This window comes from Gymnodraco acuticeps, unplaced genomic scaffold (genome assembly GCF_902827175.1).
Source record: "Gymnodraco acuticeps unplaced genomic scaffold, fGymAcu1.1, whole genome shotgun sequence".
NCBI lineage: Eukaryota > Metazoa > Chordata > Actinopteri > Perciformes > Bathydraconidae > Gymnodraco > Gymnodraco acuticeps.
In genome coordinates this window covers 6464772-6482942 of record NW_022991180.1, presented here as the reverse complement: position 1 = coordinate 6482942, position 18171 = coordinate 6464772, and the positions used below count along the sequence as shown (strand labels likewise).

Here is an 18171-nt window from a genome sequence, read left to right as displayed (position 1 = left end):
AAAACATCGGCAAGAGGTTGGGGATAAATTCAGTTTGATAGTGACCATTCTTTGGGTACGTTTTTACATGCATGCATGTGTGTTTCTCACTCTCACAGTGCAACATATGTTTTGCTCTGATCGCAATATAGGCCCATTGGCACTGCAAATGGAGGCAGAATTATCTTTCTCTGCTTGGTTCCGCCTTTTGTCTTCAAAGCAGAGACACATCTTTCTCTCCTACTGCTTCAACTACCACTAAAAGCTACGTGCACACAAACACGTGCGTATATGTGCACCCGCCCAAACACACACATATACGCGCCTGAACACATGCAAAACTAACAAAACAGACTGTCTATGATCCCTTAAAAAGCTTCTCAAAATGAGCGCAAGTAACTTTTATTCCACACACTCCCCCACGCACACATGTGCACTCCCTTTTTACTTCACAGTACTTTTCGCTCAGAGCACATTTGCATACTTATTTGGATGTTGTTTATGTCTCCGATTGTGAGGTATGACCCACTTGCTCTGTTCATTTTGTCGCTATTAAAGGAAACCCTCATCCTGCTACTTTTTTCAGCAGATGGGTACAGATTCTCTAATTGCTATACATTCATAGAAGTCTGAAGTAAGCAGTAAGTAATCCTGAGGAATTAGCAGTACATGATGAGTATGTGTTGATAATTATTCCCCAAGGATTTTAGATTAGAAAAAGATTGTGTTTTCTGACTTATTGTCCTGGATCTCCTTATAACCACAGTCATATACAGTAAAGGGCAGGTGCACTGTTAATGTAAATCTATGCTAAACTATACATAAACTCTTCATAAAAAATGTCTACATCATGACACCAGCTAGAAACATAGGATGCATTTGCAATCAACAATTTGCATGAAATGTTCTATGTTTATAGCCTCCGGTCTTTCATTGCAATTGAATTGCTAATCACTATGTGTATCTGCACTTTGGAAACAGACATAAGGACATATGCTGCTGTGAAGGTAAACTTCTGTTGTTGCAATGTTGAGGTAGAATGAAGGAGTCTGGAACCGTTGTTAGCCAAAAGCACTGAGAGTTTTATTGGAGAAAGTACAGACAATAACGGCCGGGAGATCATCTTAGTTTCACACATGCCCAGTGCTCCACCAGCGATCTCTGAACCAAAAGACACAAAACATCTAACCAACACGAGGAGAGGCGGGCTTCCAGAAAGCCCGCGTATAATCAATAGCCGATGCGAGACAATGGTCTGCTTGTCTCAAAGAGATGCTGCCAGGTCAACCCTCCCCCACTAACATAGGAGAAGCGTTTGACCTGTGACCTCAACCTACAGAGGAGTCTCTGACTGACTACAAGCAGATGTTTGCAGTATCACAGACTCTAAGGAACCATAAGAGACTCTATAAACAGATCAGATGAAAATATTCTCTTACAGCTGCAACATTACATCATAAGGATTTTATCTGATTAGAATGCACTTTAAAACCATCACATTAGTAAAGGCTCAGGAGCATGCATATTTAATAAGCAAACTATCCACTGGCAACAGGTGCGTAGTTGCACTATGAAGTCAGACAACAGAAGGCAGGTGTGAAACCTTAGAGCTCTGCCTGTTGGTGTGGTGTCATTGACCATGTGTCTTTCTTTCTGTCCATCTCTGATTACATGTAATGTAAGTGAACACCGCCTGACAGCAAGCTGCTTGAGATTCAATATATGTCAAAATGCTGGCAGAGCAATTTAAGAAAGAGGCCCACGCTCTTAAATGCTCTTTTTTATTTTTCCAGAAGCAGTGGTACTTCTTCATTTACCACGCAAAAGTGTTTCAGTTTTTGAATTGATTCATATTTATTATGCACCCCACTGCCTCTCCTTTGAAATAATGTCAGCCAGCAGCTACTGGCAGCAAAAAGAGATCAGCTGGCCATATTTGTAAAACTCTATGTGTTTCACTAACATGCACCATTTTCTCTAGTGGAGGCGTCTACAGAAAATCCCTCCTGAAACTTGTCTCTCCCTATTTCTGTTTCTTAAAATGATGTTTTTTTTCCTTTCCTAACATCTTTTGAGCTGTTCCTCAACCAATTGTTTCATACTTTTCTTTTCTTCCATACTTCTGTCCTGCTTCCCTCTGGCTCCACTAACCCTTGACCCCTTCAGACTGGCAGTATGAGGGTAAGAGGGCAACCATCCGTTGTCTGTTTTCTTTTGTTTCATTACATTCCTATATTCTCTTACACCGCTTCCCTCTACCTGCATCTTCCCCTCTCTCTTCCCTGATGAAAGACATTTAATCCTAAAGTGTCTTCACATCAGCTGCAGAGCGCCTATTCCTCTACACTAGACACCACCCTTCCTCATGCCTCCTCCTCTCCTCCCCCCATGCTGTCCCATCTGGTGCTGTCTGTCAAGATGCCATTACCTGTGTCATGTGCTCGTACCATCTAGCTGCTGTGACCTCCACTCTCTTCAATGCACCGCTTATAATGTTGCATCATGCTTTGTCCACCCTGTTTGTCTGGTGTCAGTCTCTCAGTCCATTTCTGATTATGTTCGTGTTGTAGCAGTCATACACACGCCACCCGCTGTAAAACGATGTGGGAAAATGGCAGCTTATGGCCTGACAGAAAGACATCGAAACAAACACTTTGAGGTTTATTTCCTCAGACCAATTAAATATTTACAATGTCATTAATTTTATGTCAGTTTTGTGGTCCAATGCTAGCATTGCTCTGGGTTATATAATAATAATAATACATTACATTTATATAGCGCTTTTCCTGGTGCTCAAAGCGCTTAATACTGTACAATTGTGTGTAACACATTCTATTGTATTATTCTATTATAAGTAGGAAAGTATTGCCAGCACATTTTTCTAATAATAATAAACTCATTTGCTGAAAGTATCCCATGTGACTGATACTGATGACTGATTATTATTTATATAAAATGATGATGATTCAATTAGTAAGTGCAGCAAGTATATAAATATATGGGAAAGAAAAAAAGATAAACAAAGTTTCCCCACTTAACCCTTCTTTTTTTGTAAATAGTGTTCTGTTTTTGTTGAAACCTCTTCTCAAGCCAAAATGTTCATCTCAAACAATACATTGTATTTGACATGTTTGCGATATTCTTTGTGTCAAATTTTAAATCTTAACTTAGAAAAAAAAACTATAGTATTAAATGAAGTAGTAAAAGGTTGAATACCTCCCTCTAGAATGCATGTAACTCTACACAACTCAGTCATTTTCATAAGCTGCCATAACTCATTATGTACTGTTGCGATTGCAAAGTAAATGATTTAAATAGAGCACAAAGGGATTCAGCCTCTTTGATGTTAATTTTATTTTTATTTTTGCGTATGCAGAGTGTAAGCTGTCCCGGCCAGGCCCCCCTGCGACCATCGTGACCATTGATGAGGAGAGCCCCAACGGTACGTACCAAACAACCTACGCTCCACACTTTTGTTCACTACACTTCACTCTGTATTCAAGACAGTATGATAAATGCATTGGCACTCGAGTGGCTTGGATGACACAGTTGGGATTGTTTTTGTTGCTTTGGTAACGCAATACATGTTAATACTTCCTCTACTGGTACGTCTCAGTGTTTTAGTGTAATACACTACAGTCGCTCAGCTGATGATCTCTTGGGGAAAGTATGTTATGGGAGATGTTTTGTCAGACATATTGGATTGTCATTTTGATCGTACTTTAAATTAAATATAAATACATTCTAGTTGTTCTGGTTCTGTGTATTTGTTCTGCTCTCCCTCTGTAAAGCTATGTGTGTGCGTGTGTGTGTGTCTGAATGAGTGAATACAGATGGTGTTTGGTATACAGATGTGACATGGGGCTGTATTAATGAGATGTGTGGTCCCCACGCAGATTGTCTTTACAGTTGTGTACCTTTGCTACAGCACTACACAAATTGCTGATGCCATCTGTAATGGTAATTGTTAATATCAACAAATGATTTTTGATGAATAATTTCATGGCAAAATATCTAGAATGTAAGTTTGAATGGAAGAAATTATAATTAAAATTACCTACAGTTAATGTTTCACTACTAAAAATGTAAGTTGTGTATCATGAATTTGAAACTAAATTGTTCACTTTCTATCTGTAACCTAATAAAAACTACCTTTCCCTGCAACGTTATACTATACAGAAAAAACTCTTGAATTAAATGGGAAATGACATGACTTTTTTCAAACTGTAGAAATTCCATTTTCTTTTCTTACTAATGAAAAGTTAATTTCTGAAATCTATAATTTAATTAAAGATACATTTGAGATCCCTTATGAATAGTGTACTTGTAATCCCTAGATGTAAAAACAAATGTATAGCATGTCAAAATAGTCTTAGTTATCTTACATTTTCACATTTGCACTCATCCGGTTGTGTAAACTACCTCAGCCCTAATGATAGAATGTTAAAAAGGCTATGCCACAGAAACGCAGCACTTTAGTCACCCCCTCTTTTACTCTTCTTTCTCCATCATCTTCTGGCCTCTTCTTCACCTGTACCCACTTCTTAGCTCTCTAGTTCTCTTCTCCTTTCCCCTCTCACCTTCATGAGTGTTGAGCACTTACCATCTGCGTTTTGGTGATTTGCGCGTGTGTAGATGTGCGATACTGTATGCGTGTGTATCTGAAAGGTGGAGCTGCCTGGGGAGGAGCTATATATTCATTGAAGGAATGAGAAATGTATTCCACTAAATGGAGCAGGTGTGTTTGTATCATCCAGTTCTCCCTGCAGATATTAGTTCTGCAGGTTAATAGAGTTTAATGAGCAGCTCTGACTGAAGATAGAATCAAGAGCTTGTTTATACAACAGAAAACTATTCCACAGATGCTCTACTTTCCCTGCAATATGTGCTCTGGGCATTGTTTGTGGGTGGTTGTGAAGGAGAAAGTGTGTGTGTGCACATATGCATACACCTTATGTGCATATTTGGATCCCAAGAGTCTGATTGGGTGGCTACGTGTCAAATGAGGCCGACATTTGTCAATACAATAGCTTCCAATTCCGGCTGTCATTCTGTCTCACCTACTCCTTCCTCTGTGTGTGTGCAGCTGTGATTTGGGGCTTTGATCGATTGCCGGGGGAATGTGTAGGATGGAGGTAGCCAAGCCTCCATCAAAAAGCCTCCCTTGCCCCACATGCGCCGATTCACTGTGTGTGAGGGATTTGCGCTAATCTTCCTCATAAAGCACTCATTTACCTGTGATACGAGTCTCTTCTGGCTCCCCGTCCTTTTATTTACCTCTCCGTGATGAAACGGCCCAGAGCCCATCCTTCCCATAATGGAATATAAAACAGGCAACCAGCCGTTATTGACCAAAGCAATTATGCTTCTAATGTGTTTCATCTCTTCTCTTCTGTCACACAGAAACCATACAAATGACATATAAGATTCCATCTTTTCTGAGAAATTCCCTTTATATTCATTCACGTCATTGCATGGGCGAGCAAACAACATAATCACCCGTCTGTCTCGCTTTGTTTGGCCTAGGTCAGAATAGATAGACAAACAAATACATTGAAAATCCTGTTTTTCCCTCCTCAAGAGCCAATAAAATATAGGGTTCCATGTGGAAGTGCTGCGTTATAAGATTTGCAACTGTCAAGGCACTATAGTTTTATCAGCAGTTTATGGATTGTCTTGGGTGGAATTATATTTGACTGAGTTAAGACAATAGACCTTTTCTTGACATTGTGAAATAAGCCAATTTTCTTGGTTCTAGCTTCCTCTTTTTTTCGTGTCAGCGTGCCATGTTTTATTCTTTGTGGTTTTCACTTTAGAGAAGCAGATAGTCCCAAGGGAATAGCTACCCAGTTGCTCAAATGAAGCGTAACATGTTTAATTTATCCAACCTGCTGCTTCTGGAGACCCACTGACAGGTGCCAGACACAACACATGAAGTCTAACTCGCTTTGCAGAGTAGATCTCTATTGAGGAGACACAGCTTGTTGTCTATCGGCTCCTCTGCTTATTCAGCCCCTATAAGCTAAATCCAAAAGCAGTTAATCAGATTGAAGAGATTTATATTTCATGGGATGGGAGCAACTGAAATGAGGAGATGGGGGATGTTTCCTCCTCGATGCAATTGATGCATTTCCTACAGTACAACAATCAGTTCGCCCATACATGAACTTTCCGTCTACTAGCTTTTATCTAGTCTTTGTGAATTCACGATTTGTATCAACTGTTGCCTGGAGCGTGTGAAGATCCTCTCAACCTTCTTCTTATTGAGCAAAAGCTTATTGGAATTCAGAAATGAGTGTTGCTTAAGGGCTTTATTAAAATACGCCAATTTAGCATTCTTTTATGTGGTGTATCTGCAAGGTAGGTTTACCATAAATGCTGATAATTCATTGCATGCCCAGGAAGGATGACATCCATTTGAATTAGACAATCAACGTAAGTAATCCTCCACAACCTGATGATGCAAGTAATTGTATCACTCACTGAATTGCGTGTTTGACCTCAAATATTACCCCCCCCCGGATTAACTGAGTAGTTTGATGGGTAATTACACCCAGAGGTAGAGGAAACCCTTAGCTGTTGTGCCTTTGCGTTGGCACAGTAACTCACTAACTACAAATAATATATATATATAAACCATTCAAGTGTAAGTCCATTGTAAGTACTGACCCGGGCAGAGGTCCAGCTTCAATGGCTGCTGCGATATACCTACAGTCGACTTACAGTAATTGTTGTGACATGCTCTTTGTGTAATTATTTATAAGCCTCCCATTAAGGCTAAAGTCGTTACCAGTATGAAAGCAGCACCAAAGAAAGCTAATATAAAACGAATATTACACCATGTTAAGTAGCATTGCACAGAATGAGGTATCAGTATCAGCTACCGTGCCTCTCAACATTAAAGGTGCTATTATTTTCTGGTAATCAAGTTTCCAGATTTAATTTGAATGAGCTTCCCATTGTTATATCTACAGAAGAGTCCTAAAAAAATAAAGAGTGCTTTTTATTTCAATGATATAATGAAGAGAATCAGGTTTTAACTGAGAATGGCACTCCAACACAAAGCAATCGGAACTGTTGCATCACTTTAAGCCATTTTGTTGTTTGTAGTACTCAATCATTCAAGTGATAGCAAGTGCACTCTTTTTGGAAGGAAACAATATCTCATCTTGTCTCTTAACACTCATATCTGAACTTGCACCAAAGTCGACGGCACAAAGCTTGTCTGATAGGAAGTGAAGTGACAACTGCAACAGAGTCTGTGTGAAGACGAACAAAAAGAGCAACTTAAAACTGCTGCAGTGTTTCAGCAGTTTCTTCTGGTGTTTTGTCAATTCAGATGTTGTGCTTCTGTTGTGAGACGTCTGGCAGAGCCTTGACACAGCATTAGAAGATTTGATGGAGCTGATATGATGACAAACAGAAAATATTGAGTGCCGATGCTAAATACCGCGCAGTCCCCTTTTAAAGGTCTCTCATTTATAAAGCTCATAGACAGGCGCATGCTTTCCTTCTGAGCAAAATACCAGGTCATGTGTCTGCTGGTTTGCCTCCAGGATTGAAGGGCTCGGAGGCAACTCTAGAAAGTGTTAAATGTGTTAGCAGGTTTAAACAATGAATGAGAGGAGCCAGCCTGTACGTGAGTGTGTTTCTCAGCCTCCATGGGCTCATTAGCGTCTCCCCTTAAAGTGAATTCAATCCCTCACACTGTTTCTCTCCACCGAGCTTGTCATTAGTTTGACCATACTCTGTTGCTTCAATTCTTTAAATTAACGTGTTGTGTCAGCTTAAAGCCCTTTACCTTTTTTTATTTCAAGACTTTAAAAATGGTGATTAATACCCTGAGACAATGTCCTTGAAGTTGTAATGGCTCGTCCACACGGCGGCGTGCGTTGAAGCTTCAACGCTTCTGCCCGTTCACTTTGAATGGGGTGACGTCACGCTTCGCTGAACTGCATTGTAGGAGCGTCGCTACGCGTTGCTCGCTGCAAAAATGTAGCAATGTTCAACTTTTGAAGCTTCGGCAGAAGCGTCAGCCAATCAAAACATATGCCAGTACAAGCTCTAGACAATCAAACCGCGTGCTTGTGTGTCTGGGGCGGGAGTTTCAGACACGGCCCGTAATTGTTCTTCAGGAGAGTTGATGCTAAATCAGAATTATAAAGTAAAGTTGTACGGCTCATTTTAAGAACAAACGGACCGCTGGAAATTAAATGTAGTTCAAATATAGGGCCAGTTTTTCTAATTAAAACTGAACTCCCTTAGACCTACATGATAAGAAGGTGATTTTAATTCCATTAGTTGCACCTGGAAGGCAGTAACATCTCCTCTGAGGTAACAACAGTGGGCTAAGACTCTGGAAAGCATGGATCACTAGGCCCTACTATGAATCAAACACCCATTGTCCTGAATCCCACTAGTTTCCGACAATAGAAGTTGTCAGCAGGGGAGCAAATTGATGTGTGTTGCATTCAGTGAGGCCCTGTACAAATAGCAAACAAAAGGGCATGATTTGTAACCCTTTTGCAAAGTGAAGAGAAAATGTCTTGATCCCTGGGCAAGGCATTCGCTCCATAGTTTGCCACAAGAGAGCACAGTTAACTACAATAAGTGTTGGCTGATTAGCCTCCATTTAGTTGCTGCCATGGTGTTAAGCCAGGAAATAGAATCGCCTGGTTTGAAGATATGTGTACTAACAACCTGAAATAAGAATAAAACATTGGTAACATTGAATTGAATCACTTATACATGAAAGCTACCGAATGTTCTGCATCAATGCTACAATTAGGATTCGGATATTAATATTTCACAGTGAAATACATAATACATTTGAAAAAAGAGGAGTTCCTTATGGTACCTACAGCAGCCCGAGACATTGATTATGGTGTCCCTAACGCGTAACAAGGTTGTGATTGGCCCCGGTGCAAATATTGTTTTGGGCCCCCACCCATCGCCCCAAACATAAGCGCACGCTGATGCGCTCACAGACGCACGGACACACACAGCACTCATAAGCGCCACATGTAGGCTATCAACAACAGTCTAATTTTGTCAGTTTAGCTGTTACATCTCCTTGTTCTCTCTTGTCCTTTCTCTTTTGAGCGCCACTCTTGTGCTTTGGTTTGCTGTACATTATAAATGGCAAGCTATTCAATTTTTTATAATGCTGCCAAACTTGCTGCTGCTAGCTGCAGTACATATAACTTTTGAGGTTGATTAAACGGTTCGCTCGCCACGCAAGGTATCACATGACATGAAAGGGAGCAAGGTCATTGGACAGACACATTTTGAAGACTGCGTGAAGCGGTTAACGCCATTGGGGCCCCCAAAAAAGATATTATATAAAAAATAAATTAAAATTAAACATGTTTTGTTTGCATGGGCCCTTGGCCGGCTCTGGGCCCCGGTGCGTTGCACCGGCTGCACTGGCGATAGTTAAGCCACTGCGTTAGTCTCACTATGTAATGCAGACACATGTTTGGCAGAAAGCACAAGAGACGCATTTTGTGTAGTGAAGTGCCTGTCATTACTCCTCCCTGTTAATTTGAAATATATGTATGTACATCTGGGATACCTAAGAAACATGGCTGCAAAGTACTGAGAAATTCTGATCACATTCTGAAGTACACATACTTGTTACATGTTGGCCTGCCCACTCTATACCAATAAAGCTATTTGCTGTCAGTATAACATGCCTCAATTACAACATTGACAAAGTCAAGGTTTCAACACAAACAATGTAGATAATGAAAGATGGATCACAAAGGAATCTGCTCCTTTTGTTTGTTGACAGCAGCCTGATACATAGAGCCAGGTTAGTTACTGTAGTGTGAGTATGCGGCTGTACATGGCTACATGGAATAAACAAAGCATACATAGAAGGATATGAAAAATGATCAGTCCCTCATCCCTCATAACCACAGATAACAAACTTTTGAAGGTGTACACAGTGGAGTATAAGAAAGTGTTTTAAGTATGCTATTCCCACAAGGTTTGCCTTTGCAGATCAGGACTCTGGACATTCTAGTTTTGCTTAATAAATGCAATTTAGCAGGAGAGAAAACATCTGGGCAAATCTGGCTGGAGATACCCAAGTGGCCAATTTGGTTTTGTAGAGCTGTGAATCTGCTACTCATACAAAACAAGCACTGCTGCTTTGTGTGCACAAGCATTAGAGCATTTACAATATGTTTTTATACTTGTTTCTGTAGTTTTTTTAATCATTTTATGCAGATGTCTGATTATTTCCATTCCCAGTAAACCGTACTACACCCAGATAAATACACAGTCACAAACATCCCCTGGTCTCGATTCTATGACCAACTTCACTTATGATGATTTCTAGGTCATCAATACACAATTAAAGCATAGCTGAAAGGCAGGATTAGTCCTCTGCACCTGCTCCTTTTGGATTCAAAAGTTAAATGAGAGGGCTGGACATGGAGGGAGGCTCAATTATATACTACAGAAAGACATTGTGATACCTCAATACAACATCTTTATTTTTGTATAGTTTATGTACCTAACAAGCATTTTTGTATACTGTAATTTATGGTGAATTCTGAATGGTTTTCAGATGTTGAATGTCTTTGTTAATCAGATGAAAGGTCTCGGCCTTCACTTTCCCGTTTACTTGCCCATAATTACACCACTGGAAGTGTTCATGGTCAATCAATCAATCAATCAATCAATGTTTATTTATATAGCCCAATATCACAAATGTTACATTTGTCTCAGTGGTCTTCACAGTGTGTACAGCAATCAGTATGACAATACGACACCCTCTGTCCTTAGCAGTGACGTGCGGTGAGGTTCATGGCTGGTGAGGCACTGACTCTTTCAGAGTCAGATTTACAAATATTATATTTTGACCTTAATCGAAATGTTCGGTTATTTTCAAAAGCTTTTTTAGTCTGATGCTTCGATTAATTTTAAACAGACTGTTCAACAAAAGGATACCCACAATCTAAATATTGGATTGTTCTTTCTTAGTAAGATCCCATGTTCATTACAATTGTGGTCTTACCTTGACTTGAAGATGAAGTCCATGCTCTCCTTCTGGACAACAATCTCTATTACTTTTTTGTAAAAGTCCTCCTTATCTTCCTCTAGTTTCAAAAGTCTAGTTTGTTGTTTGTCTACCGTCTCTGCGTAGAATAACAGTAGCAACAAGAACCTGTGGGCTCACGTGCGCCCCCTTCAGTGCGGCAGAGGTTATGGCTGCCTCTCCTGGTGCTTTTTTCATTGCCGTTGTATGATGAGACCAGCGAGCCTAAATATCATACGTGAAATAAGTTATTTAGAGACTATGGATGGCGAGGATAAATGTAATAGAGGGATCTACAAACATTACATTGGTGACATACAGTGAGATGGTGCAGGCATGCGCTTAGGGCCGCTTTCCAGACAGTTTCTGTGGGGTGACGCATTCTGAGGTGAGGCAGAGCTCATCTATGCCTCACCTCACCACACAGTAACTGGCTTGAGCGCGCTCACAAAATAAGTGCCCGCGCTACATTAGTGCCCGCGCTCCAGCCAGTTACTGTGGGCTTACGTGAGGCAGAGCTCGTCCCTGCCTCACTCCTCATCGCTCCCATGTAGGAGTTGTAGCGGAGCTCGGACAATTTGCTGATTTTGACTATAAAAAGCGATTGGAATCATACAGAAATCACACTTACAACACAGATCAGTGGAGACATGTTATTATTATTACTATTTAGTTTTTCTTTAGTTGTTTTTCCGTTACATTGGAGTATGACAGGTGAGGCTCTGCCTCCCCTGCCTCCCCTGACTGCACGTCGCTGGTCCTTAGACCCTCACATCGTACAAGGAAACACTTCCAGAGAAAATCCACAGTTTAAAGGGAAAATGGGAGAAACCTCAGGGAGAGCAACAGAGGAGGGATCCCTCTCCCAGGACGGACAGACGTGCAATGGATGCCGTGTGTAAATTGAAAAGATAATACATTTGCAACATAGGAAGTCCAAATGTTTGGAAATGCATGTGTGTATAATAGGAAGATGAATCCACGAGGATATCCGTCCAGGACCTATGATCCAGGACCACAGCCACGATTCAAGATCCAGGGCTCGCGATCCAGGACACAGGACCGCAGGATCATCCATGTCTCCGGATGCCGGCGTATATAGACACCAAAAATAAAGACATTTGGGGAAGCTGGGTTAATCGGAACATGAGAGTTCATGTATTGTTTTTTTCTTTAGAAGTGGGAAACACATTTAAATGTTTGATGTGCTAATAAAGAGAGCAATTATTTAATATTGTGAAGATAAGCGGTCAGCATAATTAGTTCTGTTCCTGTTGTATATCACTCTGTGCTTATCATAATTACGCTATGAAATAGGCCTTGCACTGTTGACCATACTTGGAATCACTGGTTTGAATATCAATGTAAAGTGCTTAGTCTCTGAGATTCAAATAACCTCTGAGTACCAACTAATGTCTGGGTCAAATTACTTGATCTAATTGAATGTGTTTACTTCATGCATGATCACAGAAAATAAGTTTGAAGTGAATCTTTTGCACTAAATTCACCCTATCTATGGCCAGATTTTTTTTTTAAGGCTAATAGAAAAAGGCCTATTTCATGAGTGCTGGTCATGGTGTGAGCACACAGCCCTCACTGCATTATTCAGCTGGTTTTCCACCAGAATGTGGTGGTATTGTCAACTTAGATTAATAGTGTCATCATAGAATATATATTTTTTTATTCTCATTTCTCCAAGGGAATCCCTGTGTTCTTTCACTGCAGCATCTCCCTCTAAGTACGTGAAGAGACTATAGAGTAGGATGATGGTTGCTAGTTTTCCACCCTGTGCTATGGCGGAGAAAAGTGGCGAGATCACTGCAGTACATTAAGAGTTACATGCTGGCCATTGCATGAACAAAAACTAAATAAAATCCAAAAAGTGCAAAACAATGGAAATTATTTGTAGATTTAGTTGCAATATTTAAGAGAAAATCAACATTTGTATTGTAATCTTGACATTCAAACAGTTTTTTCTCCCCCAGGCTGCATAGCCAAGAATGTTTTGATATCATCATCAGAGGAAATATCCTGGAGCTACTCCACTGAAACAATGGTGCCAAGTTTATGGACACCACAATGATGCTTGGGGCGATTTTAATGATGCTAGCATTTCCTGGGTCATAACTATTAACTCTGCAATGAAATAAAGGTTAATCAAAACCTCCTTGAATATTTGTAGTCGCACACAGCTTTTTCTCCACAGGAAGGCTTAGGTTGCTAGGAGATAGTCTGATGTATATTCTGCATCATCCGGCAACGAAACAACTGTGTGAGCTTGCAAACATTTTATTTTTCAACTTTTGTAAAAACCTGATTTATTTGTTTTATTTTAAATACAAAGACTAGGGAAATCTGAAAGCTGTCTGTATTGTAGGGTTTATTTAATGTTTTGTCACCTGGTTGATAAGATATGGAGCAATTATCAATTAATTCCCACCATATTGTAATGAGATTGTGGATTAGTTTAATCCTCACATGATTGATCATTCATATTTAATACGTGTATCTCATTTTCAAGCAAAACAAATTTGCAAACCCATTACAATGTGTGATGATCAACAACAGGGATTGAACCGTCCCTCTCTCTTGCTAGATTTTGTGACACTTCAGTATGGTGGTTAGTTTGTTGGCATGCATCCCTCGAAGAAAATGTCATACATTAAAAAAAAAATAAAAAAAAATAAAAAAAATGCATAAATCTGTTGCAAAATTCAGAGGTTAGATATATAAAGACACTGTTCTCTTTTTAACTATTAAAAAGTTAAGGAATATAAATATTGTTTGTATAGATTAACAAATATAATCCCCAAACTAATCCATCTCAAACACACACACACAGACACATCGGGGACACATACACACAAACACACAAACCAACACACTTGGACTGATCTTTTAATTATTTTGAAAGCTATATTCTAAATTGTCCATAGTGTTCCTTATTTATTTGTGTAGTATTATTGTGTTCATAGACCTACATTGATCCCGCTTTGTTATTGTGATTGTGCATTGCATGACGAGGTTAATGGAAGCACTGCATTGTAAAAGGACAGCCTTACAGAACAGGTAGCTTGGCCTTTTGCTCCTGTTGATAGCTACATTCTTTAGAAGATCTGTGCTACAAAGACAAGAACAAAAGCATAATTGCAGCTGGGAAATTAGGAGTTTATTTCTAGAGCACAGCTATATGTCATGTCTGATCCCCTCTTTGTACCAGCTCTCTCCGAACCTTCAGCTGTTAGTTTGGCATAGACAGTATTCACAGTCCCACTAGTTTGTCACAAATGATGTGGGATGGGAAAACAACAGTGAGACAGTTTGGCTGCAGACACAGCGTGGCCTTCTGTTTCACTCAGAACTGACTATGTTTACAAGGAATCAGTCAGCTGGGGGAAAGCAGGTTAAAGCAGCACATTGCAGTTAAAACGCACTATTTAAAGTGTGCTGGTGATACTGTATGTGACACCTCAGCTTGAGGATTTCAGAGTATTTGGAGTCCCTCTCAACCAACCCAGTCTCATGGCATTTCGTGTTCACCAACAGGATTTTTAATCTATTGATTCGTGTTCACCAACACGATTTTCCCCTTTTTTTCGTGTTGCACAGCACAACTTTAAAAGCAATGTATTTCTACTGGTAATGTGTTTCGTGCCTGCAACACGTGTTTTTCTCCGGTCGGGTCGTGGAAGACCGGAAGCTGTGTGGTTCATAAAAACATGTTCTTACTCAATATCAAGCCACAATTATTGCTTTTATTTTAAATCGTATAATTTCTGACTTTTGTTGCCGTCTGTGAGGAAAATAAATGGGGCTCAGAGCCTCAGAATACTGAAATCTGTATTTTTTAAATCTTTTTTTCCTTCTAATTTGTTATTCTTTTCAAAATAACACACTGTTATTTACTCACCAATAACACACAATTATCCTTGCTTTTATTTATTGGTTTAATTCCATAATCTCTGGTTTTTTTGGCGTCCGTCAGGAACTGAATTTCAAAATAAAAATAACCGGAAACAGACATAGGCCTCTAGGAGTTTAGGATGGCCGAAGACACTACACTACCCATAATCCCCAGCTATTGTTTAGGACTACAGTCCCCATGATTAATCTTCAAACTCTGGGATTGGATGTTGGAGTGGCAGTGCGCCAAGGTTACGTTGAGCGTCAAACAGCTGTTTGAAATGGAACGAAACCACGCCAGACTATCCAAAACTGGAATCGAACGCCCCCCCAGAACTACACATGCTGGCTATTGTGTTTCGCAAAATGTTCTATGGGACATCTCTACTGAACGTTTTCGTTTTTCCCACAATTAGAAGTTGCCAGTGTTAAACACATTGGTGCTATCAAATGTAAAACATATAATTAATAAATGGGTGAAAATCGCTTGTGTCCATAATGCGTACAGTAGCATTAATATACCCACATGACAGCTCATTGTTACTTTGTAATTCTACTCCACTACAATTCAGAGGTTAACCTGGTATTTTTACTCCACTACACTTATTTGAGTTACTTTGCAGATTCTTATTAATGATGTGAAATATAAACAACCCTTAAATCAGACTTTAGTTACACCTGAGTAAAATTCAGGTAAGGTGATTGTCAAGTGCCAACAATCAGGAGAGATATTTGATAGTTGGCACGTCGAAAGGAGCCAGTTGAGGTGGTTCGGGCACCTATGCCACCTGGGCGCCTCCCTAGGGAGGTGTTCCAGGCACGTCCAGCTGGGAAGAGACCAAGGGGTAGACCTAGGACCAGGTGGAGGGATTATATCTCTTCGCTGGCCTGGGAGCGCCTTGGGATCCCCCAGTCAGAGCTGGTTGATGTGGCCAGGGAAAGGAAAGTTTGGGGCTCTCTGCTGGAACTGCTACCCCCGCGACCCGACCACGGATAAGCGGGAGAAGATGGATGGATGGATGGATGCTTGAGAAAACTAAACATTTATCTGCAATTGACATGAATGGAAACGAGTAATAAAGTATATTCATTACTCGTTATTCTCTACTAATAGTTAATTAAAGACTGTATATTATGGCTATTTTGCACATCCCTTTCAAGATTTCAAGATTTTCAAAGGTTTATTGACATATCAGATACACAACTACGTTGTATGCAATGAATGAAAATCTTGGGTCACAGGTTCCTCAACAGCGCATTACAAGACATCTATCAATATGTGTGTACCTCCACCATTAAACTGTCATATTCTGCACATTTCTTATTCTATCTACATACATAAGAGTATAATTAATGTGTATAATATCAGTTAAAATAAGTGCTTCAACATAGTTAACATTGCAGGAAAGCAATATATTAGACGTTAAGTACTTTGTCAGGCTTAATATTTATCTGTAGATAGATACCCCCAACGTTTTTTTCTTATTTAAAAGAAGACCTTAATCTAAAGTATTATTTAATGTTTAAATAAAGGTTAATTCGTTTATCTGTTTTGCACCTCCTCCTATTAATATCTTTGTACATCCTGCACTAAACTGTTTTATTGTAGAGATCACTTATAGTATCGTCTTGATTTTTTATATTCTATATTTCTATCACAGACCTTCTACTTTCCCCCTATGAAAGTATGTACTCTTAATATTTTTTTAATCAAATATAACACATAAAAACAATAATTCAATAACGTGCTTTAACCACTAGGTGGTGCACACAAGGTCCACACAGCCATAATAACTTTGTATTATTAGTGTAGTGTATTAGTGTACAACATCTGTAGTTTTATTCATGCTTTCACATAATTTTACAGCATATTGCTATACTATTTCAGACTCAGTATTTACATTCTTATATTCATTATGGTGTAAATATAACCTATCTATGAATTAGATCAAATGTAAAAGTCAGCCGAATTAGTGTTGATACTGCAAGGAGACGTATTGTGTGAAGAGAAATTGAAGATGTTGTTTAATTGTTGATATATTTATGATCCACGTCAAGTATTCAGTTTCGGCGGCATTTCTTCCAGTTTTTCCAAAGGTCTTCTCATCAGGGCTCTATAAATAAAGAACTACGGCAGATCTGTAATATGTAATGCAGCCAAACCGTGTATTACAATGCCGTTATGTGATGACTTTCAAAGAGAAAAGCAAGAACACTCGGAATTAAGTATTATTTTATTCTTTTAAAATGTTTTCCGGATTTCATATCATATAAACACCAAATCCCAGCATGCATTAAAACATCCAATCAGCGAGCTTAAACCATAGCTGAGGATCTTGGGTAATCGCTCGAAATGCCTACGTCTGTTTCCGGTTATTTTTATTTTGAAATTCAGTTCCTGACGGATGCCAAAAAAGCCCGAGATTATGGAATCAAACCAATAAATAAAAGCAAGGATAATTGTGTGTTATTGGTGAGTAAATAACAGTGTGTTATTTTGAAAATAATAACAAATTAGAAGGAAGAAAAGATTTAAAAAATACAGATTTCAGTATTCTGAGGCTCTGAGCCCCATTTATTTTCCTCACAGACGGCAACAAAAGTCAGAAATTATACGATTTAAAATAAAAAGCAATAATTGTGGCTTGATATTGAGTAAGAAAATGTTTTTTTGAACCACACAGCTTCCGGTCTTCCACGACCCGACCGGAGAAAAACACGTGTTGCAGGCACGAAACACATTACCAGTAGAAATACATTGCTTTTAAAATCGTGCTGTGCAACACGAAAAAAAGGGGAAAATCGTGTTGGTGAACACGAATCAATAGATTAAAATCGTGTTGGTGAACACGAAATGCCGTGAGACTGGGTTGTCTCAACAGAGGATCCTCTGCAGTGTGTGAGCACAGCTTTTCCTTTCTTCATACTAATGACCAAGAAATCAATAACAAAGCTGTATGTTCCAAGTTTCTCTTAATGCCTTACCCCAATTCAAAATAACTTCCCAGGTCCAAGTTTATGAACTAATTTTACTGCAGGAAGATGACAATAAATGTGTTCCTCTTAAAATGCTGTTTATTTTTAATCAATCAATCAATGTTTATTTGTATAGCCCAATATCACAAATGTTACATTTGTCTCAGTGGACTTCACAGTTTTAATGAACTTGCATTGCCTTGAGACTGTCTTACTGGCTTGAGGCTGTGTTGGGACTTTAAGTTAATCATAATGTTTTTAATTAC

General features: G+C 39.3%; 1 protein-coding gene across 1 annotated transcript in view; it reads left to right on the top strand.

Annotated features, from left to right (window-relative positions):
• The window catches only part of LOC117560761 (protocadherin-15-like), a 281857-nt gene that overhangs the window by 120013 nt on the left and 143673 nt on the right, over positions 1–18171 (top strand). Inside the window, 2 exon segments of the mRNA XM_034237763.1 lie at positions 2146–2160; positions 3356–3421. Coding sequence (XP_034093654.1) covers positions 2146–2160; positions 3356–3421 — 81 coding nt within the window.